General features: G+C 46.2%; 1 protein-coding gene across 2 annotated transcripts in view; it reads right to left on the bottom strand.

The window, feature by feature from the left end:
- The window catches only part of RNF157 (ring finger protein 157), a 58,833-nt gene that overhangs the window by 18,770 nt on the left and 14,685 nt on the right, over positions 1-25,378 (bottom strand). For both annotated transcript variants that reach the window (XM_010856206.1, XM_010856205.1), the window contains 8 exons: positions 8,145-8,233; positions 6,068-6,214; positions 4,878-4,995; positions 4,254-4,320; positions 3,923-3,966; positions 3,454-3,501; positions 926-997; positions 4-61 (listed from right to left, as the gene is read on the bottom strand). In XM_010856206.1, coding sequence (XP_010854508.1) covers positions 4-61; positions 926-997; positions 3,454-3,501; positions 3,923-3,966; positions 4,254-4,320; positions 4,878-4,995; positions 6,068-6,214; positions 8,145-8,233 — 643 coding nt within the window. The remainder of the gene's footprint in view (positions 1-3; positions 62-925; positions 998-3,453; positions 3,502-3,922; positions 3,967-4,253; positions 4,321-4,877; positions 4,996-6,067; positions 6,215-8,144; positions 8,234-25,378) is intronic.

A 25,378-nucleotide genomic window follows, 5' to 3' on the forward strand; every position in this document is an offset into this window, starting at 1 on the left:
GCACGTCGGAGAGACACCCCACGCACTCGGCACTGTTATCGCTAACCTCGTCCTCAGCCACCTGGCCGGGGGGCGGGCAGACAGCCAGTGTCACAAAGACTCTCATGACCCATGGTTTATTTCATTATTCATCTGTTTGTTTCATGCGCATCAGTTTTAAAGTCTTCACTGAATCTGTTACAATAGTGCCTCTGTTTTTTTATTTTTATATTCTGGTTTTTTCACTGCAAGGCATGTGGGATCTTAACCTCCTGACCAGGGATTGAACCTGCAACCCCTGTGCTGGTAGGCAAAGTCTCAACCGCTGGACCCCCAGGGAAATCCCCCATGGTTTAGAAGGCAGCTCGCCTGCAGAGCTGAGACAAGTCCTGTGAACAGAATCTTGCACCTGCATTGAACTTCATGGTTTACCAAGTGCATGTGCACGCCCAGTTTCACTTTCGGCAACTGTGTGTGCCAAGCTCCTCCTCTGGAGCTGAGATCTGGTCCTCTCCATCAGTCAGAGCTAAAGGAGCCCAGAAGGCCACACAGGGGAGGAGGCAGCGACAAACTGAGGGTCCAGGGAACTAGGTGAGCAGAGCCCCGTAGAAGAACCCATCCAAACCAGCCCATTTTTTCATTTCCAAATTTAAATATAATTATAATCATCTGAAATGAGGAAGAAGAAATACCCTTCTAGGACCAGACAAATTTCAGAGTTTGGTGTGCTAAATTCCTAGATCCTGGCTGGATCAGGATCCTCACCCTGCCTCCTGGGAAGAGGACATTCAGAACTGTGGATGGGGGACTTCCCTGGTGGTCCAGTAGTTAAGACTGTGCTTCCATTGCAGCGGGTCAGGGTTTGATCCCTGGTAGGGGAACTAAGAGCCCATATCCTGCAGGGAAAGGCCAAAAAAAAAAAAAAAGAACCATGGATGGAACTTGCCTTAGACTCTTGCGTGTTGTACTTGTTTTCAATCCCATAGATCTCCTGAAGGAGGTAGCTGACCCCATCCACCTAAAGAACAAATGGAAAAGTGCAAGGGCAGGCTGGTTCTAATGAAAGATAAAAGCGGGAACTTACACACCTCCACCATGAACCTCCTTCGGTAACCAAGGACTACAGATTCACAATGGAAACACTCAAAGGCCTGGACAAGCACAGGATGCCCTTATTTACTTACATGTTCTCTTTGGGAGGGGAAAGAAAATCTGATGCTTAATTCACCCACTCTTTTGTCCAACAGGGAACACGAACATTCATAAATACAACAGAAATCCTTGTACTGTAGGTCACTATGACAGAGCCCAGAGACTAGGCAAAGGGTGGAGGACCACAGGTCAAAATAGACGCATTAGCTAGCTGTGGAATGAAAGCTGAGCTTAGACCGTATACAAAGGAAGGAATGGAAATGAGAAAGAAGAAATGGGCAAGGAAAAGGGGGGAAGGGAAAATGCAGACGCTGAGAGAGAGCAGGCTCTGGAAGGAGGTCTGATTGCACCCCTCCTCCTCTACTGAGCCACCCCCATCACCTACAGGTGGGCAAAATTACCCGTTAGTCCTTCGAACAGCTGACTCATTGGAAAAGACCATGATGCTGGGAAAGACTGAGGGTAGGAGGAAAAGGACACGACAGAGGATGAGATGCTTGGATGGCATCACTGACTCAATGGACATAAGTTTGAGCAAACTCTGGGAGGCGGTGAAAGATAGGGAAGCCTGGCGTGCTGTAGTCCACGGGGTCGCAAAAAGTTGGATACGAACTTGGCAACTGAAAAACAAGTCCTGCCTCTTAAAACCCCAACTTCAGGGCTTTCCTCGTGGTCCAGTAGTTAGGACTCAGCGCTCTCACTTCTGGGACCCAGGTTCAATCCCTGGTCAGGGAACTAAGATCTTGAACGCTGTGCAGCTTGGCCAAAAATTAAAACCCCAACTTCAAGGCCCAGTTCGACTCAGACAGCCTGAGCCACGTCTGCCAAAGCTGGCCCCTCCCTCGTTTCCTCATGCTTTCCTCATGCCAGTTCATTCCTCGCTCCCCCTACCCCCAGTGATCCCCTCCCCAAAGGCCCAGTCCATTATCAATTGCACATTCTAGTCTCCAGTTAGACTAAGCCTATTGCTGATGCCAGTCGAGCAACAGCAGAAGGGATGAACCAACTCCCTTGCAGTACCCAAGCCTTTCCACCCCACGCAGGCGTCCTGGAGAACTAGGCCTCCCCGTGAGGCAACTCACGCGGCCCGGCCTTTCCAGGCAGCACCCCGGGGCTCAGGCTCTGTCATCTCCTCTGCCTCTCTTAAAACTTGCTTTAAGGTAGTGATGATTCCGGAAAGGACATTATCAACAAATTCATACTAAGGTATTACTGATGACTACTGACCTCACCAAGGGCGGAGAGAGCTTAGTACCCCAAAGAATGAAGAACTAGAATTTCATGAACCTACAGCCTGTTTTACACAGAGAAGTAAGTCAGAAAGAGAAAACAAATATATTAACTCATGTATATGGAATCTAGAAGAATGACATGGATGAACCTATTTGTAGGAAAGGAATGGAGACGCAGATATAGAGAATGGACTTGCGGACCCAGGAGGGGAAGGGAAGAGTGGTATGAATGCAGAAAGTAACATCAACATATATACACTATCGTGTGTCAAACAGAGAGCTGGTGACAAGCTGCTCTGTAACACAGGGAGCCCAGCCTGGCGATGTAGGGTGGGGGCAGGGGAGGGAGGCGCAAGACGGAGGGGATACATGTATGATTATGGCTGATCTGCGTTGTTGTATGGCAGAAACCAACACAACATTGTAAAGCGATTTTCCTCCACTTAAAAACATTTTTTAAAAAATGAAATTAAAAAAAAAAGAATTTCAGATATTTGTCGGCCATCGTGGGGGAGGGAGGCTTTCTTCGCATCTCAATCGAGGCGTACCCCGCCCCACACTCTACTGCCCCGCACCCTCCACATGATGAGCCACCCTCGCTGGGTGATGCCGCTGACTCCACTCTCCCCTCCTGCCCTCCACGGCTCTCCCCCAGCCTCAGGGGTCAGGGCTTCCAGCAGACACCTGCATAACTTGCCCGTCACCCTGAAAGGGGGCAGATGGCCAGCAGACTTTGAATTTGAGAAAAGAAATGTTGGGACACGTTAAGCCAAGAGCTCTAACTGGCCCTGAGTCAGACCCTGATAGTTTTATTCTTTTAGCTGGAAATGTTAGTTTCTCAGCCTGGCCTTTTCAATGAAAAGAGTTCTCCCTAAACCTAATGTCAGGAGACAAATCTCGTCCTTTCAGGCCACCCAAGTCGTTTCTAACACAGAAAAGCATCCCTTTCTGCTTTTCTTCTTTGATTAAAAAAAAAAAAAAAGGCAGGGAGGTGGGAAAAAGAGCGCTTAGCAGAAGAGTGGGGAGAGAGAGAGAGAAACAGAGAGCAAAGTCGGGAAACACCAACAGTCCCCGGCCCTCGAATACTTACCACTTGTTTCTGTTTGAGGGGCTTGACACAGAAAGTGCCATCTGAGTGCTGGAGGGAAAACACAAAAACACGACAGTTATGACAAGGAAGAAGGGAAACCAGCTGTTCTCCTGTTACTTCTCTCAATTAGGCACGTTCTTGGATCCCCCCAGCCCCATCCCCCCGGAGAGTGGAACGACAGACTCCTCATTCTAGAAGGGTCCTCAAGCATGTAGTCTAGCCCTTCCGATTTAAGAAGACAAAACGAGGCCTAAGGAGTCGAGGGGCATCAGCAAGCTGGTGGCTGAGCTGGAACTCGGCCCTCTGTGGCCCTGGGTGTGCAAGGGGGTGCTCCCCCCGGCTTCCCACAGCCTCCCAGTCAGACCCGCTCTGCCAAGCCCAGGCAGCCAGAGAAGGGGCCTCCACGTGTTCTCGGAGGAGAGACAGAGCAGTGTGTACCAAAGCAAGGCCCATAACGTCACCCACTGACCTTTTCAAAAGTGCCCAGCAGGACGTGGCAATGGCCAAAATACTCTGAAAGAAAGAAAGGCACACGGATGGGGAAGAAGACTGCTAATGATACAGCTTGACCCCACCCACCTTCCCCGAGCCCCTGTGACCCTCTGGCTTCACAGCAAGGGGCAGGTTAAGTCACCCAGTAGGACTGTCAGTGCCCGAGGAGGCTGGGAGCAGGAGGGATGTACTGGGATGTGGAAACTGATGCCCACGGAGGAGCCTTGTGGATCTGAGGCCGCAGTTGCTGCCAGCCTGCCTGCCACAAACAGGCCCACGTGCAGCCCAGAAGACGGGAAGCACCGTACCATCGCCTTCATCCACCACGGCGTGGACCACCAACGGGTAAACCTCTCTGTCTAGGTCGAAGCCAAGCTGAAGGGAAAGAAAAGAAGAAGCGAGGGAGGAGGGGGCCCTACATCCAAAGGGCACAGTTATCCACCAGACAGGGAGGCCTTAACTTTGTCGTAGCTCCTCACCGGTCAACCTGGTGACTACCTGGTAGTTTAGCCTCTACATCGTGTCCCACTCTTGCAACAGCATGGACTTTAGCCCACCAGGCTCCTCTGTCCCTGGGATTTTCCAGGCAAGCATCCTGGAGTGGGTTGCCATTTCCAACTACCCAAGTCCATTGAGTTGAAGGCTACCAGTCTCTAAGAAACCTCATAGATGTAAAGGTTGCTAACCTATAGGTCTTTCCTTTGGGCACGGCTTCCTCAAAATATCCTAGGTTAATGGGGCTGCTCTGGGATAGAAAAATTAGATGTGTCCTTCCCAGGGCACGAAGGCATTAGAAGGCTGAAGGGGAGCATGCCTTTGAGCACCGGGGCCGGTCCTGTGCTGCTGGCCGGGGTCCTGAGGAGCTCCCGCGCCCTGCGGGTCTGTGCGTGGAACCTGCCCTGTGCTTTCTCCCGGGGCCGCCGGCTGCTCACCTCCTCTTCCGCCCACTCGGAGGGGTCCACGGTGTGCGAGGGCAGGCAGAACTGCTGGCATACCCCGCGCTTGTAGTGCACCGTCTCCGACTGCAGGCTGTTGTCTTTGGGGATGTAGCTGTTGGTCAAAGTGGGAAGCAAAGCACAAGTTACTGTCTGGCCCAGAGGATCTGATGGTTTCCTCTGTTCTGTGTCTGCTGTCAATTATCAACAGGCTCTCAGTATAGAGTGGAACAGAAAAAAGAAAAAAGATCTCCTTATAATTTCTTTTCTTTGCCCTTGCTTGGTGATGCTATTGAAGTTACCTATTTAGGGACTTCCCTATGAGGGCTTCCCAGGTGGCGCTAGTGGTAAAGAATCTGCCTGCCAATGCAGGTGATGCAAGAGACTTGGGTTTGATCCCAGGGTTTGATCTCCAGGTCAGGAAGATCCCCTGGAGGAGGAAATGGCAACCCACTCCAGCATTCTTGCCTGGAGAATCCCGTGGATAGAGGAGCCTGGCGGGCTACAGTCCATGAGGCCGCAAAGAGTCGAACATGAACAAGTGACTGAGCGTTGGTGGTTCAGTGATTAAGAATCCACCTTCCAATGCAGGGGAAGTAGGTTTGATCCCTGGTCAGGGAACAAAGATCCCACCTGCTTTGGGAAAACGAATCCTCCTGCTGCAATGAAAAGATCCTGTATGTTGCAGTGAAGATCCTGCCACAGCTAAGACCTAACACAGCCAAAAATAAATAAGTAAATAAGTAATTTTTAAAAGGTATCTATTCAACCCACATATCCACAGAAATGTAGCTTAAAAGATTTTTTAAATATTTATTTATTTGGCTGTGCTATGTCTTAATTGGGGTATGTGAGATCTAGATTCCCTGCCCAGGGATTGAACCCCAGGCCCCCTGCATTGAGAATGTGGAGTCTTAGCCACTAGACCAGGAAGTCGACCCAGCCTAATTGATTTCTAACAGCATCGTGATGACCTGAAGGAATATGCTGGTACTTGTCACTGTACCAAGACAGCATAGTTTGAAGAGAAAAAGTGAACAAGACTGCGTGAGTAAGAAAATCCGAATTCAGGAATAGTTCTCAACCTGAGTGTAGAGAAAGAATGTTTTCCTCCGCAGGGGAGCGCATCAGGCATGGACCCTGGCCTGTGTGGGAAGGACGTGGCTCCCCTGGCCCCTTGTTCTTACCTGGCGATGCCATTCTGGAACTCTTCGGTGGCCTGATAATAGATGGTGATGGCCACCCGAGCGTCCGTGTCGAAGGTGAACTCCACGTTGTAGTGGACTTTGGCTCTGCCCGCCTCTTCCCCGGGGGTCTTCACTTCCTCGGCACATCTAGAAAACCACAAAGACTCGGCATTCGGGGGTAGCCTGTTAACATGTTTATGGTGATCTTTTTTCTTTTCCTTTTCTTTTGGTGGGATCCTAGCTCCCTGATCAGAGATTGAACCCAGGGCCCCTGCAGTGGAAGCAAGGAGTCCTAACCACTGAACCGCCAGGGAATTCCCTTCTTTTTCTATTTTATACAAATTTATTTGTTTGTTTATTTTAATGGCTGTGCTGAATCTAGTTGCAGCATGCAGACTCTGAGTTTTGGCATATGGGATCTAGTTCCCTGAGCAGGGATGGAACTCGGGCCCCCTCCGTTGGATACCTGAGTCTTACCCACTGGAGCACCAAGGAAGTCCCTTCTCTTCTTTTTTTAACTGAATCTACTGTGGGCTACCCTCCGTCATCACACACTTAGGCCTCTACCCTCATTTTGAATGACGGCAGAGCACCCTGTTGGTCCTATGGGGGGGATTTAGGCAATTTCTGATACTTCATGGCGCCACCGTTAAGCGCCTTGTGCGTTTGCCAGACTTTTTAAAAAAATAGCTTTTACTTTAATCAAAGTTACTCATGCCATTGTTTAAATAGTTTCCACAAGGCTTGTGACAAAAACGCAGCGGGTCTCTTTCTGCCCGTTTTCCGCTTCTTCACAGAAAACCGCCTTTCCCTCCGCAGCTGACTGTTTTTGGCATTTACCTGCATGTTTTGAAATAACAGGCTCAGGTTACTTTTTCAGCTTTAGGCGTTATCTATTGACTTTCTCCTATGGGAACAAGGCTTTCTTTTTTAAAGTTCTTTAAAAATTATTATTTATTCACGTCGGTGCTGCGTGCGGGTTCTTCCAGTCGCGGTGACTTCTCTTGCTGCAGAGCCCAGGCTCTAGAGCGTGGACTCGGTACTTGTGGCGCACGGGCTTAGTCGCCCTGTGGCAGGCGGGATCTTTCTGGACCAGGGACTGAACCAGTGTCTCCTGTGTTGGCAGGCAGATTCTTAACACTGAGCCACCAGGGAAGTCCCAAGACATTCTTTCCCTTCCTTCCCTCTGCTCCACACAGGGGTGCTCCCTAACAAAGTGCATCATGATTTTGTTAGCTCAGTACATCTTCCTCTATACTAATGTGAGTCTATCAACATTACTCACAGTTTAGCCACAGAGTAATCTCTAATCATTTTCCTTTTCCTGCATAAGCTTTTATTAGAGTTTGTGCTCTTTTTTTTTTTCTCCCCCAGCTGCTTAGTTCTCTATGCATTAACCACTAATTTGAACCCAAACTCTTGGTAGACAGACTTGCTATCTGGAGGGCAGCATCCGTTTAAAAATCATACGATCTCCGGGACTTCGCTGGTGGTACGGCAGTAAGACTCTGAGCTTCTGCTGCAGGGGGTGTCAGTTCAATTCCTAGTTGGGGAACTAAGATCCCACAAGCCACATAGTGCAGCCAAACACACACACACACTATCTCAGAGATAGCACAAAGAAGGCAGATGCTGACGATAACTAATGCTGACAATGGTGATTAAACAGCAAACCCAGGGTGCCAGAGGAAAGGCACACGAGATTAAGAATAAACCAAAAAGTAAATATAAGCAGGAAAATAAGGACTTCCTGTGCCAAGTTCAAATATCCCATTTTCACACAGGTTTGTCCAGGTATCTGCATAATTCACTTTCTCCCCCAACAACTCTTTGTTTTGGACAGTTCATCAGGTTGGGATAACCACGATGGCTTTCAGAAAAGAGAAGCCTCCTTACCAACACTGACTGTCTCAGAAAGTTCTGAACGATCCAGGCGCATCTCATGCAAGCAGCCCACAGCCTGGAGGCCGGGCTCTGAGTCTGGCAGAAACAGTTCTGTGGGTCCCCTGGGGAGTCGGCTGCCCCTGCCTGAAGAGGGGCCCCTGGAACCTGGCCCCAGCTGGGAACCTGAACTTACTTGACGAGTCTCAGTGTGTCCTTTCGGATGTTGATCAGGCTCCTCAGAGTCTTCACTGGTTCTTGGGGAGGAGGGGCTGCATAAGGAAACTGTGTCAGAGACAAAGGGAGAAGACAGTGTGTTTAGATAGACCGATCACCATAGTAAGTGAACCTGCTCAAGGTCACAGCTGCTGGGAGGGCAGGGTGGGAGCGTTCTGGCGTCCAGAATGCTACATTTATCTGCCTTTCCCATTAGATGAAGCTTATGTGAGTCAGCATTCAAAATGTGGACAACTAATAAAAGCTCCCGGTGCAGCTCCAAATACCATGCGACACACGGTGGCCGAGTTAATCACAAAAGGCTTTTCCGCCTGACCTTACACCACGCGGAGCCGGACCTGCAAGGTCCTTCGGCGAAGCCGCATGGTGTCTGAAGAATTTTGCAACTGCAAACACAAGAGAACCCCAACGTGTGTACACTGAAGGCCCGCAAACAGTGAAAAACAAATTTCCTCCACAGCTGATCATATAAAGCAGAGGGTTTTTAGAAAACAAACAAACAAACAAACAAAACCATGAGCCAAGAGCTCTTCTAGGGTCATCAAAGGTTTTCAATTGTCCATCGTTTACCTTACACTTTCACTCTCTCCCCCGTTTAGACATCTGGGTTTGGAGTTGTGAGGTAATGACAATGAGGAAATAAGAAAAGGGGGACACGGTAAAACATTTAATTGGGAATTGCTTGGAGAAGATCAATCAGGGTGATCTACAATGCTCCTGGTATTCTTATAATGCCACTTGGGCAGTAAACATTTTTTACATACAGTTTCCCGAAAACCTACTAGTGTTTGAAGCTTTGCAAAAACGTGGTCCTCCTAGCTCTGAAGAGTCTGGTCCCTTCTGCTGCTTTCAGAAAACTGAACATCCACATGAAACTCTATGCTTTCATGGGTTTTTGCTGACTATAACTGTTTTACTTGGGAAATATAATTGAATCTATGGTATTATACATCTGATTTTGTGTATTCAGTGTGACCGCTGATACTTCATGTGTATGAATGTGACCCTTAAGAGAATACATTGAGGGACTTCCCTGGTGGTCTGGGCCTCCCTGGTGGCTCAGATGGTAAAGAATCTGCCTACAATCCAGGACACCCGGGTTCGATCCCTGGGTCGGGAAGATCCCCTGGAGAAGGGAATGGCTACCCACTCCAGTATTCTTGCCTGAAGAATCCCATGGACAGAGGAGCCTGGCGGGCCCCAGTCCATGGGGTTGCAAAGAGTTGGACATGACTGAGCAACTAACACTTTCTGGTGGTCTACTGGCTAAGACTCCATGCTCCCACTGCAGTTCGATCCCTGGTCACAGAACTATATCCCACATACCGCAACTAAAGATCCAGCATGCCAAAATGAAGACGGGGCCTACTTTAATCAATTCCACATTATTCAATGTTTCCAGTTGGGGTTTTACTTTTTTTTCCCTTAAATGTCACGGTGAATGCCTTGTCCCTACATTTCTGCGTGCCTGCTTGATTATTTCCTTAGGACAAATTCCTAGAAGTGGAATTACTGGATCAAAGAGTAAGCATATTTTTAAGACTCTTAAAACTACGTTGCCAAATTGTTCTCCAGAAAGCTAATTTCAACATTGCTCTCCTGCATGCAGTGTATCAGGAGGCTTTTATATAGGAAAGCTGAAATCCTGGTTCAGACCCCATCTGTGGCCCATTTCTCCACCCCACCCCCGACCATTTTGCTGGGCTGTCACACTAAAGGAATTTAAAACAATTCTTAAATAAGCTTAAGCAAAAAGTAATTAGGCAGGAAATCCCGACACAAATGCTTGTCTATTCTAAAGCCAAAATAAATGACTTTGGGATTAAAATTTTTTTCTGGAGTAGCGAAGTTAATCATATTTATTTGCACGGGTATTTGAGAGTTATCCATAACTTCTACCTGAATTAAAAAAAAAAAAAAAGAGTTCCCCCTTCACTCTTTGCCCCTTCTCCACATTCTCCCCGCAAAGAAGAAAAACAAAAGGAAAGGGTCGGGGGAAAGCTAGTGTTCCTCATCTCCCACTTAGAATATAACATTTGATGATAACTGGCAATGGAATGTAAATTATTCAGCGGTCAAGGAAATACATCCCGGGATCAACTGTTTATATAGACAAAACTATCCTTTGTAGTGGGCTTCCCTGGTAGCTCAGTGGTAAAGAACCTGCTTGCCGATGCAGGAGACTCAGGTTCAATCCCTGAGTCGGGAAGATTCCCTAGAGAAGGGAATGGCTATCCACTCCAACATTCTTGCCTGAAGAATCCCATGGACAGAGGAGCCTGGCAGGCAACAGCCCATGGGGTCGCAAGGAGATGGACATGACTGAGTGACTAAGCATACAGCCTTTATAGTATAATTAAATCCATGCTTACATTTTAGCTCTTTACCTCTCTCCCCCACCACAAAAGAAAACCATTGAAAATCTCTTTAGGAGAAACTAACCTGGTTTGTAGGCTCCTACCTACCAAAGCTTCTGCCTTAGCAGCCTTTCATTAACCCAATCAGAGTCTTATCTGCAACCCTCAGTGCTGGGTGTAAAGAGAGACTTCAAGTGGAAAAGACAACGTCCTGCTCTTTCAGGAAGCAGCATTATAAGGAAGATGATATTGCTACACACAAAAAACGGAACATTAAGCAGAGAAAAGCCAAACCAGAGGGCAACTATAAGGAAGTGACTGTTTCTGGCTGAGGTAATCTGGAAGGCTTCACGGAGGAGGTGGTATAGCACTCAGCCACAGGAACTCTTTCAATGAGTTCCCAGGGATTGCTGAAGATGACTTTGTGTGAGCACAAACCTCATTGGCCTTTTATCCTGGCGTTCAGTTTCCTTGTACATTTTTTTTACACCAGCCAGGCGCCACCTGGTGACCAAATGTGGAATTGCCAGTTTACAGAGATCTGATATGGATATGATGTTCATCCCTGAATATTCACTGGAAGGACTGATGCTGAAGCTGAGGCTCCAATACTGTGGCCACCTGATGCCAAGAGCTAACTCTTTGGAAAAGACCCTGATGCTGGGAAAGACAGGGAAGGAGGAGAACGGGGTGACAGGGAATAAGATGGTTGGATGGCATCACCGACTCAATAGACATGAATTTGAGCAACCTCAGGGAGACAGTGAAGGACACGGAAGCCTGGTGTGTGCTGCAGTCCATGGGGTCACAGAGAGTCAGACACGACTAAGCAACTGAACAACAACAACACATATGTATATATTTATACACACATATGTGTATGTGTGTACCAGCCATGTATCCTAAATTTTCTAGCCATCCTAATTTCAAATATTTTGTTAAACTACCCCCTACTTTTGCACATTTTTCTTGTAAAAAATATGGTCCCAGTGCATATGAGATTACAGAACATCTTTACTTCAGTTGTAAATTATTGGGTGATTCCCAGTGGTCTGTAAAAGGGACTATAATCCAGTCATAAAAATGAATAATTAATTTCAATAAAAAGGGTTTTCAAAGGTACACAATTTGCTGACATTTGCCATTAACTTCGGGCCTGACCACACGCCCACAGAGCAGCCTGGATATGGCCTGCAGGAGCTCCCTCAATGGCTCCTGGGTCCTTTAGACTTGCCCCCATCACTTTTAAAAAACTGCCTATTAATTTATTTTTGGCTGCGCTGGGTCTTCGTTGCAGCCCCTAGGAGTTTTGGTGCATGGGCTTAGTTGCCCTTGGCATGTGGGATCTTAGTTCCCAGACCAGGGATCGAACCTGAATCCCCTCCATTGGCAAGCGGGTTCTTAACCACAGGACCACCGGGGGGTACCCGCCCCAATCACTTGTTGAAGCACTTGCTTACTTTCTGGCACAGAAAGATGCTCCAGGTTCACCTTCTGCTTTTCTGTCCCCTTCCTCGAACCCATCATGTCTCCAAGGAGCCCTGGTTCCTTTCTAGAGAAGTCTATCTCAGACCATCATGCATTCACTAATCTTTTATTGATGGAACACCTGCTGTATCTCCAGTTTTCACTCTTACAAACAATCATGCAATACACATTCCCTGAAAGGAAACTTAATAGGAAAAAAGGGAGAGGGACATAAAAGAAAAACAAATGAATACAACCTAACGCAGTTTTTTATTTACGAAGCAAAAAGCCCCGAATGCCAAAAATCTGCTTCTGAAGAGAAAGGAAATTATTTTTAGACAAACTGATGAAAATAGAAAAGTACTGATTTTATACATAGCAGACATGTAACGCTTGTGTCAGAGAAACAAATAATAGTTAATATGGAAATCAACATCTGGGGTCATATGAATAGCTCATTTAGAGCACTCTTTTACATAAGTGCTTGCTTTTATAGATTGTAGGGCTTTTCTATTTAAATTTCAGTTCCTTTTTATTTGATGTTTGGTTATTTTCTCAGCCTTCTCTACTTCCCCTCTTCTCAGTTACACAGTGTGTCTAAAACTTTACCAGTGGATATTTTTAGACTGGTGATATTTCAGAACATTTTCTTAAGATCCGCGTTGGGGAGAACAGTTTACTCTGGTTGAAAGCTGTGAAATGAATACAAATTTCCCTATTTAACTAGCTGTAGCCCTGGGACAGGCTGTATTGTGCCTGCTGTCCACCAAAACGTCAATGAGCTATATTTACAGCAGTAAAACCCCTTTACATTTATTTTCCATCCAATCCTCGTGAGGAATCAATCACTTGTGTAGAAACTGGTAACCACAAAGCTGACAAGATGTGAAAAGACATCCTTTCCACTCAAATTGAAGATGTGAGGGAGACACCGAGAGGGGGTCACAAGATGACCTTGACTCAAAGATGCTCTGTGTTCAGGTCTGGTTACCAAAGGAATCCCTCCAAGAGGGCAGTCTATTTATAATCTGTTAACTCTTCAGCCAGGCCCCCTGGCAAGGGGCACACAGGACCAATGTCCTGGCTACATGATATCGCCTCTCAGGTTGACCTTTCCAAAATACTTAGGCCCTTCTATGGGTATGCCCAATAACCCAGTTCTCTCTTGACAGGTGATGACAGAGCATCAAAGATCCACTGCAGAGAAAAGCACCCATCACAAAATCGCCCAGGTCTCCATTAACAACCATCACGGACCCATTTTCTCCCTCTATGATGATTTGGGTCTTGACTCACATTGCTCAGGAGTACTCAGACCAGGCAATGCGTTCTGTGCACTCTGACATCAAGTGCATCAAATATGTGGTTTTGATCACAAGTGAAACCTACTTGACTTCCGGTTCCTGACTTTTAGATACAGAGGGTTCTGCCTAACACCAGCTAATTTTAAGGAGCATTAAAAGGGGAAAAAAAGGGCTTTTAGTAAAGCAGACACCATCATCTTTTCCCTCCAGTTAAGTTGGTAAATAATGACTAATCATCAGAGAAATGACTCCCTTCAGACCATCATTCTATTCTAGATGCCTGACTTTCAGATTTCATCTGGTCAGGAGACTGGTAACCTAGCCTACAAATAAGAATTCACTTTTAAGTAAGAGATTTCAAGATGCCTAATCCTGTATGTAAAAAATGTGCCCAGAAGGATAAGCACCAGCATCAGCCAAAATAGGCATTTTAAAATACACAACATATTTTTTTCCCAAAGAAGCATATGAATTTTTTTTTTTACATGAATGTTCTAATGCCACCAAGCGTTAGTTTTCCAGTCTTTTTTTTTTTTTCCCTAACACAGAGGCATTTTCAACAGGCCAATTATTAAGAAGGCCAAGTGGACTAAAGTCTTCCCCAGTCTATATTTCAAAACTAAAAACTGGGACTTCCCTAGGGGTCCAGTGGCTAAGACTCCGCATTCCCAATGCAGGGGGCCTGGGTTCAATCCCTAGTCAGGGAACTACATCCCACATGCTGCAATGAAGATAGAAGATCCCGCATGCTGCAACTAAGACCTGGTCAGATCAGATCAGATCAGATCAGTCGCTCAGTCGTGTCCAACTCCTTGCAACCCCATGAATCGCAGCACACCAGGCCTCCCTGTCCCTCACCAACTCCCGGAGTTCACTCAGACTCACGTCCATCGAGTCAGTGATGCCATCCAGCCATCTCATCCTCTGTCGTCCCCTTCTCCTCCTGCCCCCAATCCCTCCCAGCATCAGTCTTTTCCAATGAGTCAACTCTTCGCATGAGGTGGCCAAAGTACTGGAGTTTCAGCTTTAGCATCATTCCTTCCAAAGAAATCCCAGGGCTGATCTCCTTCAGAATGGCCTGGTTGGATCTCCTTGCAGTTCAAGGGACTCTCAAGAGTCTTCTCCAACACCACAGTTCAAAAGCATCAATTCTTCGGCGCTCAGCCTTCTTCACAGTCCAACTCTCACATCCATACATGACCACAGGAAAAACCATAGCCTTGACTAGACGAACCTCTGTTGGCAAAGTAATGTCTCTGCTTTTCAATATGCTATCTAGGTTGGTCATAACTTTCCTTCCAAAGAGTAAGCGTCTTTTAATTTCATGGCTGCAGTCACCATCTGTAGTGATTTTGGAGCCCAGAAAAATAAAGTCTGACACTGTTTCCACTGTTTCCCCATCTGTTTCCCATGAAGTGGTGGGACCGGATGCCATGATCTTCGTTTTCTGAATGTTGAGCTTTAAGCCAACTTACAGACAAGTAAATAAATATTTAAAAACCTAAACTAAAAACTAAGTTGATGTTCAAGTTGAAAAACTCCAAGCTGCCCACCTGTGCCCCTCCTGAAGTATACTGACTGTAAATGACCTATGTAAGATTTAAGATCAATTACAAAAGTTTCAAGTCTCCATCTCTCAATTTGCTAGAAGGGAAATATGCTCTGAGGTCTGCTATTGTGTACGGCCATACCACCCTGAATGCACTTGATCACATCTGAAGTCTGCTGTGTTAGAAATCTCAGCTTTTCAGGGACTTCCCTGGTGGTCCAGCAGTTAAGACTTGGCCTTCCAATGCAGGAGGTGGGGGTTTGATCCCTTGTCAGGAAGCTAAGATCCCACATGCCTCGTGGCCAAAAAACCAAAACATGAAACAGAAGCAATATTGCAACCAATTCAAAAGACTTTAAAAAGAATGGTCCACATTTTTAAAAATCTTGGAAAAAAAAAAAAAGGAATCTCAGCTTCAGAAAAAGAATAATAGTATGAAATATAAAAACAGTTAAGTTTATACAGATTTCTAAGCCAATTCCCTGGTAGCTCAGTCAGTAAAGATTCTGCTTGCAATGCAGGAGTCCAGGTTCGATCCCTGGGTTGGGAAGATCCTCTGGAGAAGGAAATGGCAACCCACTCCAATGTTCTTGCCTGGAGAATCCCATGGACAGAGGAGCCTGGTGGGCTGCAGTCCATGGGGTTGCAAGAGTCAGACTTAGTGACTAAATCACTACCAAGCCAATCAAATACAGAATTCTAAGCCCAGGTGAGGTCTGTTATCTTGGCTAAACTACATATTTGCAGATACAGCCTCAGGCTTAGGAAGAAGGCCATTAGTGACTCAAAATCTCTAATGAGATTTTATTTTGTTTAGTCAATCATGAGATATGGAAATCCCATATAATTAGAACAAAATAGCATAAAATAAAAACCTATAGCATATGTCTGATAGTTTTCATTTCTAAATTGTTAATATTAAGATCTGTAATTTGTAGCTAATTTAACAAGGCACCATCTGCTTCATTTTGTCTTGCTAAGCCTCCAAAAGTTTTGAGACCTCTGATTATTCTTCAGTCACTCCTTAATAACAGTGATTAGCCAACGCTATATAAACCAACTGAACCACTTTCTCTGGTTTATATATTAAATATATTATATTGAGGCCTGCTGCTGCTGCTGCTGCTAAGTCACTTTAGTCGTGTCCGACTCTGTGCGACCCCATAGACGGCAGCCCACCAGGCTCCCCTGTCCCTGGGATTCTCCAAGCAAGAATACTGGAGTGGGTTGCCATTTCCTTCTCCAATGCATGAAAGTGAAAAGTGAAAGGGAAGTCTCTCAGTCGTGTCCGATTCTTAGTGACCCCATGGACTGCAGCCTACCAGGCTCCTCCGTCCATGGGATTTTCCAGGCAAGAGTACTGGAGTGGGGTGCCATTGCCTTCTCTGATATTGAGGCCTAAGGTCACTTAAAGTCTGTCCATAATGAAATCTAGAGCTAGAAGTATAAATCTTATATCCTAGATGGTGAATCTCAGGATAAACTACAAATATTTATAATATATCAAGTCTAGAGTCCAGCCTCAAGGCTGATTCACGTCACAGGCTTTTCTCTCATCCTGTGTTCCATCCTTAACCTTTCTTTGACCTCCTACCTGAGATCTCTGTGTCCATCCATCTGTTACCTGTCACCTCTCATTCATCCTTGTAAATCTCCACTCCTTGAACCGCATCCTTCAGCCCTTCCAATTTTCTCAGCAACCACTTCTCTGTCTCTTATGCTTTTTACTGATTTCCTGCATGCTATTAAGACCCTGGGCTTCTGATCATCTTTCTGGGCTTGTCAGAGGTGATTCCAGTTCATCAAGTAAAAGAAGGTGTCCTAGCATTAACCATAAGCTTTCTGAGACTAAAAATAGCCAAGTTCCATGTTTAAACATAGTGCAAGGCAAAAATGGTGCAACAGCTAATAATTTTCCAAGAAGTAATACACAGCCATAAATCTTAGCATGGTTAGTCTGGCTCCTAGGCTTATAATTCTCAGCCTAGTCAATTAATACAAAGATTCTTTAAGCACTAGTTAATAATCTGCCAAGAAAGCAGAGCCCGAGGATTAAGTGGGAAGTCAAAAGTTCAGCAAGAGGATTTAGTAACTAGCTTCTAAACAAATAAATTACGGAAAAGGAAAGACTTACAGTGTGTAAGCCTGACACCCACCTTGACTAAGCGATCAAGGTTGCCGTCACTGGGAGTAGCGTGAACTATTGTGTGCCTCTGACCTGATGTAATAAGAAGGGCACTTAGCTCTGTGGTGGTCTTCCTCCAAAACCGTAATTCTAATCTAATCACAAGAAAACCCAAACTGATGGGAGATCTACAAAATATCTAAGTAGTGCATCTCAAAATTGTCACGGTCATGAAAAACAAGGAAAAACAGAAACATTGGACGAGATAAAGGAGACATAACAACCAAAGGTAATCTGGAACTAAAAAAAAGACAGTAATGGAAACACTGGTGTAGTCCTAATAAAATCTGTAGCTTTGAAAAATAGTAATGTTCCTATGCTAATTTTTAGTTTGGATAAATGCTTCATGGTTGTATAAGACGTTAACATCAGAGAAAGCTGGGTGAAGGGTATACCAGAATTTCCCACTACCTTTGCAGTTCTTCTGTTAAGGATAAAATTATTATTGTTATTATTTGGGCTGTGCAGAGGGGCATGTGGGATCTTAGTCCCCCGACCAGGGGTTGAACCTATATCTTCTACAGTGGAAGTGCAAAGTCTTAACCACTGGACTGCCAGAGAAGTCCTTTTCCTTTTGGTATAAAATTATTTAAAAAAAAAAAAAAGGAAGGGAGGAAGTTAAGCAAGAGAAAGGACGAGAAGGAATGGAAAGCAGAGGATCTCAAAATGGAAGGTGGACCTGTCTTGGCTCTTGTACTAGCAGCTGCGCAACTTTACACAAACCGCTGTACCCTAAGTCTCCACTTCTGCATCAGTAAAACATGCCTGATAATAGCTGCCTTATAATTTGAGAGAGTAAAGGTTATATTAATCAAGGTCCAGTCAGGAAAACAAACCACACCAGGTATTTTAACAGAGAATTTAATAGAAGGAACTGGTTAAACAGGCACTGGAGAACCCAAACACAAAAAAGGGGACACTGAGCTGACACAGTCACCTCGGGGAGTCCCCAGTGCTGAGGGGACCAGAGGGAGAGGTTGGGGCTATCAGAACTTAGAGGCTCCCAGAAGCTGGCACCTCTGGGTACCACCCTTCCTCCTCCTCCAGGCCTGCAGACTCTCTTGGCAGAGCCTGGAAGTGGAGAGACCTGGGAGAAGACTTCCCCAACATTATCCCTGCTCACCTTAGAGGGTGATTTGGGGCTGGGAGAAAACAGCTGGACTGTTAACAGTGAAATAACTGTGTAGACTGTAAATGGCACGCACCTATTACTATCATCATTTCTATTAAGTGCCTGGGCTAACTTTTTTTTTGGCTGTACCTCACGGCTGTGGGATCTCAGTTCCTCACCAGGGGAGGAACCCCCTGCTCCCTGCGGTAGAAGCTCAGAGTCTTAACCACTGGACTGACAGGGAAGTCATCTCCCTCTCGTTCTTTAAGAAACCATTTAACAGTCTGGGTTAGCAGAGGACATGCACCTTTGGTATTAAAAGCATTTACATTTTTAATAAATGGAAACTATGGGACTACATTCTATTCTATAATTATAGCAACCTTTACTGCAAAGCCTGCTTTGTCAGAGCTGTCTTCTAAAGATAAAGCACATGTCTGATTCATTTCTGTAATAATCAGAGCTACTATTTTAGTTGAGTGAAATAAGTGTGCCATTCAGGGATGCTATCTACATATAACCACATTATTTGACCCAGAAGTCTTTGACTTTTATAGACTTTTGTAAGAAAAAAAAAAAAAAAACTTTTCTTACAATATAAGGTCATTTTGGATCTCTTTAAAAGCTGAAAAAAATTAACCAAATTTTTCTTTGAAATGTAACACGGATACCTGTAGTTTCCCGTAAGCTGGGGTGGACCCTGACAACAGGAAGCAAGAGGTGAGAGTGTGTACTTGGTTTCAGTATGTTTCAAAGAAATTTCGAGGAAATTCCTACAACACAGAAGCTTTAGTTTCACTGTTGAAAACCGCAGCAGTTCTGTGCCCTGGTTTGTTAAGAGACACAGCCTTAAACAACAAACCCAAAGCTCCCGCGTTTAGCAGCACTTTTCAAGTCAGCAAAACTTATGTCACAAAGTAAAGTTTCTTAGAACTTCTGGAAGCTCAGTCTACACTTCATTTATCACTTCCCCTTTTGTGTGTATGCGTCTGAGCTTCCTGCAAGATGATAAACTCGAGGGCAAAGTCTATGCTAGAGACATTGTTGTATCACCCAGAGTGACCAGACCAGCACACGTAAATGATTAAAATGGGTATCTGTAGAATGAAGACACGAATAAAGTCTTCAGAGAAGCAGTGTGCCCATGGTGAGCACCTGGAGTTTGAATATTTGCCCTAAATAGCAGGTTGACACAATTAATACTCACAAAATACCTAAAAAACAGACTGCCGTGTTTTTTATTTTATTTACTCTTAATTGAAGTATAGTTGATTTGCAATGTTGTGCCAGTCTCTGCTGTATGGCAAAGTGATTCAGTTACCTATATACACATTCTTTTTTTTTTTAATTGGAGGCTAATTACTTTACAATATTGTGGTGGTTTTTGCCATACATTCATATGAATCAACCATGGGTGTACATGTGTTCCCCATCCTGAACCCCGCTCCCACCACATTCTTTTATTTTCTTTTTGGCAGCACTGCTTGGCTTGAAGGATCTCAGTTCCTGGAGCAGGGACTGAACCCAGGGCAGAGCAGTAAAAGCACCAAGCCCTAACCACCAGGCGATGAGGGAATTCCTTGCCACGTGCTTTTTGTGTTTTGGTTTTGCCGGCACCACGTGGCATGTGGCATCTTAGTGTCCCAGCCAAGGATCAAACCCACGTCCCCTGCATTGAAAGTATGGAATCTTAACCATTAGATTGCCCGGGAAGTTCCTGCCACGTGCTTTTTAATACAGGCTTTATGGAACAATATTTTTTAAGTTCAACCAGGAGCTAGGATCCTCTGGTCCAGCCAGTGAGCTGTGCGCAAGCATGAAACGAAATAATACAAGTGAAACGATTTGATAAGACACTAGGAGGGAAGATCCAAGTTCTTGCTTCTATTCTTGGGTGAGTAATTTAACATCTGTGGCATCAGTTTCCTTATCTATAAAATGGGATTTACAGCCCTTGTCAATCAGGTAGGGTAAGTAGTAAGAAGATAATGAAAGTCACTCAGTGGTGCCTGACTATCTGCGACCCCATGTTATGGACCCCATAACAGTCCATGGAATTCTCCAGGCCAGAATACTAGATTAAGAGCAAATAGAAAATGTTCTAAAAATCACACCGTGCTATGAAAATATAGAGTCCCTTAGACTGCAAGGAGATCCAACCAGTCCACCCTAAAGGAGATCAGTCCTGGGTGTTCATTGGAAGGACTGATGCTGAGGCTGAAACTCCAATACTATGGCCACCTCATGCGAAGAGCTGAGTTATTGGAAAAGACCCTGATGCTGGGAGGGATTGCGGGCAGGAGGAGAAGGGGACGACCGAGGATGAGATAGCTGGATAGCATCACCGACTTGATGCACATGAGTTTGAGTGAACTCCGGGAGTTGGTGATGGATAGGGAGGCCTGGCATGCTGCGATTCATGGGATTGCAAAGAGTCGGACAGGACTGAGCAACTGAACTGAACTGAACTGAAGTGATCATTAGTGATGATTATTTGTGACAATATTATTTTCTTTAAAAAAAAATTCTACCTGTTAATGCCATTTTGAATTCTTGGAAAAAAGAATGCACAAATTATCAGCAATTAGATAAGTATCTCTTATCCATGAATCCCAAAACACTTGGAGTAAATACAGTTAAGGACACATCTCACTTTTACCTGGGAGAATGACTGCATATCTTCCACATAGGCTATTGGAACTGAACCTCCTGGGAACAGCACCCACCCTCCCCTCGTAGGCATAAAAATTCTTACCACAGTGACTAGAAGGCTCTCTGAGACCCTCAGTTTATGATTAGAAGGACATGGGAGACACGGTCTAAGGTAAAATGAGAGCTGAGCAAACTTGCCTCTTGTCTGCTGTGACCCTGGTGGTCCAGCGCACAAGCGTGACCTCTGCACTCGATTCAAAGCAACCATGAACCAGTGGAGAACACAAAGCTCAGGTCTGAGACAATCTGCTTGCATTCTGCAGGGAGACCCAGGCACCCGCTGGTGGGGAGCTGGGCCCGACCCCTCTGGCTGAGGGCTGCTGATGGAGCAGCGGAGCCGACCTGTCCCTGCTCCCACCAGCGCGTGCACGCGGTGTCTGGGGGACTCCTTGTTACACATCCACACACAGGGGCTCCCGGACCACGTGGAGGCCAGGCTGCAGAGAGCGCTGGCACGTCTGTGAACTCCTCCTCCTTTTTAAGACATTCCTGCTTTTTCTTAAAGTCAGGTTTCTCAGAGAATACATCAGAGGATCTGACAGTCCCGGGGACCCGGGGACATGGGGTACGGCTGAGGCGAGGGAGCTCTGTGAAAACCGACAGCTAAATCAAAGGGCTTCGAAAGGAAGCTTGCTGAGACCAGTCAGCCCCTTCCCCGAGGATCTCCCAGAAACTGGCCACCAGGCTCGCTCCCCTCTCCACCCCTGCTGCCCTCAGGCTGGACGTGAGTGGATTCTTCACTGCAGAAACTGGATACGCTCACCTGATTTGCAGCGCCATGAGAAACGGACGGACAGCCTGTTCCACAGTCGGTGTTGGGTCAATTTAAACAAAAAAAAAAAAGGAAAAGAAGGTAGGCCCTGGGACTTCCCTGGTGGTCCAGTGGCTGACTCTGAGCTCCCAAGCTCCCAGTGCAGGGGGCCCGGGTTTGATCCCTGGCACCCCACTCCAGTACTCTTGCCTGGAAAATCCCATGGATGGAGGAGCCTGGTAGGCTACAGTCCATGGAGTTGCTAAGAGTCGGACACGACTGAGCGACTTCACTTTCACGTTTCACTTTCATGCATTGGAGAAGGAAATGGCAACCCATTCCAGTGTTCTTGCCTGGAGAATCCCAGGAACGGGGGAGCCTGGTGGGCTGCCGTCTAATGGGTCGCACAGAGTCGGACACGACTGAAGCGACTTAGCAGCAGCAGCAGCAGGTAACTGTGCTGCAACTAAGATCCTGCTTGCCACAACTAAGACCAGAGTAGCCAAATAAATAAGTACCAAAAAAACCCCAAAAAAGAACCTTGGCCCCTACTTCACAGCACACCCCCAGGTCAATTCCAGGTGGATGACAGGCCTAAATGTGAAAGGTCAAAGTTGTTAGAGGAAAACCAAAACATCTTCATGATTTTGGTATTTGAAACATTTCTTAAATAGGATACAAAAACGTTCTACCGTATGAGAAAAAAATGGATAAACTGGACTACATTAACCTTTAGAACTTCTGTTCAACTAAAAATACCATGAAAAGAATGAAAAAGGCATTGAACTTCAAAGCTGCTAAGAGACTAGGTCTTAAACGTTTTCTCACCACAGAAAAGAAATAAAAACGGCATGCCCTCAGGTGGGTATTAGCAACCACATTTGGTGGTAATCATATTGCAATATAAAAATGTGCCAAGTCAACAGGTTGTTCACCTCACACTAACACAATAGTTACCTGTCAGTTATGTCTCAATAAAGTGTATTTGTTTATTTTATTTTTGGCTGCATGGCTTGTGGGATCTTGGTTCCCTGACCAGGGATTGAATCTGGGCCACAGCAGTGAAAGCACCGAATCCTAACCACCAGGCTACCAGGAAACTCTCATAAATAATTTTTTAAAAGAGAGAGTATTAAAAGCAAGCAGAGACTAGGAGAAGATATTTGCAATGTATTTATCTGAGCAAAGACTCATGCCGCCCTGTTATTTCCTTACTAAGGAAGAAAAAGCAGCTGCGCTAAGAGAAAAGGTTTGAACTGACACTTTTCCAAGGATGGATCCAAATGGCCACTAAACACATGTAAAGGGGCTCAGCCTCACTGGGACTTCCCTGGTGGTTCAGCGGTTAAGACTTCACCTCCCAATGATGGGGCTATGGGTTGAATCCCTGGTCAGGGGACTAAGGTCCTACATGCTTCATGGCCAAAAACATAAAAATAAAGCAGAAGCAATATTGTAACAAATTCAAGAAAAGACTTTAAAAATGGTTCACTTCAAAAAAAAAAAAAAAAACTAAGGAAAAAAAAAAGTACTCAACCTCTTGCGTCATCCAGAAAATGGAAATTAATTGTGCATAACGGAAATTAACTGTGCATTCCCACCAGAATAGTTAAGATGAAAAAGATGGAAAATAACGAGGTGCCAGGGACCCCAAACACTCCTGGTAGGAGTAAAATTGGCAGAGTTGCTTTGGAAAACTGTCTGGCAGAGTCTTCTACAGCATGCTGGGTGCCCCAGCAATGCCAACCATGAGCATATACCTAACAAATATGCATGCATATGTAGAACAAAGGCTTCCCTGGTGCCTCAGATGGTAAAGAATCTGCCTGCAATGCTGGAGACCTGAGTTCAATCCCTGGGTCGGGCAGATCGCCTGCAGAAGGGAATGGCCACCTACTCTAGTATTCTTGCCTGGAGAATCCCAGGGACAGAGGAGCCTGGCGGGCTACAGTCCATGGGGCTGCAAAAGAGTCGTGTGACTAAGCAACTAACACTTTCACTTTCATGCTGAACAAAATTCATACAATAGAAGGTTCACAGCAGCATGGCAGGGGGTACAAAAGGCCAGCCCCCTGTCCTCGAGATGGGGGGATTCTGTGGTGCAAGCTGCACTCCAGAGCTTTTCCGAGGGACCAGGCTGGAGCAAGTCTCTGCCAAGACCACACTGTTGCTGATTTTGCTCCCCTGCACCATCTGGCTTCCGTTTTACCTCTTCTCCAAAGAGCATTCCTTCAATAAACAGTTTTCATAAAGATCTCCAATGCAGGTTTGCTTCCACAGAGTCTGCCTTAGAACAGGTGGCATCAGAAGTTGCCTACGGAAGTGGACTCGGCAGGTGGGATTCTGGGGGTGGTGGGTCGTTCACCTGCCAGATGGTGACGTGGACCCATCAGTGGGGTGAAGGTCCCTGGGGTCCTATGACCTGTGGCGGGGGGGGGGGGCGCACACTGACCAGTTTCATGTCTCTGGTACAGGAGATGCAGAAGAAACAGCCACAAGAAGGACCGTGGGACTGGGTGGTGATATTAAAAATCATCTGTCCAATGAAAACGGAAAAAGACAATCTCAGATATGACGACGTGAAGCCAATGTGACAGATGGCCTAAAAGCACTCACCCCCCGCAGGCACAGCACCTTATATTAAGGAGTGGCAGAACCAAGAAGGACTTCCCTGGCTGTCCAGTGACTGAGAGTCTGCCTGCCAATGCAGGGGACACGGGTTTGATCCCTAGTCCAGGAAGTTGCCCTGGAGCACTAAGCCGGTGCTCCACAACTACTGAGCCTGCGCGCCCTAAAGCCTAAGCTCCACAAGAGAAGCCACTGCAATGAGAAGGCCAAGCACTGCAACTAGAGAGTAGCCCCCGCTCCCTGCAACTAGAGAAAGCCTGCAAGGCAACGCAGACCCAAAAAAAAAAACTAAGAAGGGTGAACTCAGTCCAGGCAAGTCTGTTACATCAAAGTCAAGGCCCTGATGGAAAGACGTGAACTCTAAGGCTTGAGATGGGGATGTGTGTCGTGCTCGGTCACTCAATTGTGTTTGACTCTTTGCGACCCCATGGACTGTAGCCTGCCAGGCTCCTCTGTCCATGGAATTTTCCAGGCAAGAATACTGGGGTGGGTTACCATTTCCTTCTCCTTGCATCCCCTGCATTGGCAGGCAGGTTGTTTTACCACTGAGTCACCTGGGAAGCCTCACGATGGGGGTGTCTGTGTCTATTTACTTGAGAACCTCAAACCCTGGATTACCTGGGCCCGCAAAGCGGCTGACTCCCTCTCCTTGGAAAACAGAGGAATCCCCTTTGCTTGAAGACTGCAGTGGCAGTCTCAAATAAGACAAGCCTCTTACAAGACAGTGCCTGCCCTACTCAGGACTGCCCCCACCTCCCTCCTGGCCACTAGACCATAATGAGGGTGAAATCTCAGCATCACCCAATGGGGTTTCTGGGATCATCATTCCAAACACCCCAGGGGATCGGGCTAACGCGCACAGAGGCAGGAGCTGAAAGGATGCGTGGGTCCTGCGGTATCAGTCAGGGGTGCGGAATATAAAGCAGGATGGGGAAGAGCCGCTGAGGATATCCTCCCATGAACACCCTGGCAAATGTCAGGGTCTCATGTGCTGGGGTGGGGGCCCTCTTAGGAGCCTGGAAGAGCAACAGTGAAGTGAAAGTGAAGGTCACTCAGTCGTGTCCGACTCTTTGCGACCCCATGGACTACAGCCTGCCAGGCTCCTCTGTCCATGGAATCCTCCAGGCCA

The sequence above is a fragment of the Bison bison genome, unplaced genomic scaffold (genome assembly GCF_000754665.1).
Source record: "Bison bison bison isolate TAMUID 2011002044 unplaced genomic scaffold, Bison_UMD1.0 scf7180017864371, whole genome shotgun sequence".
NCBI lineage: Eukaryota > Metazoa > Chordata > Mammalia > Artiodactyla > Bovidae > Bison > Bison bison.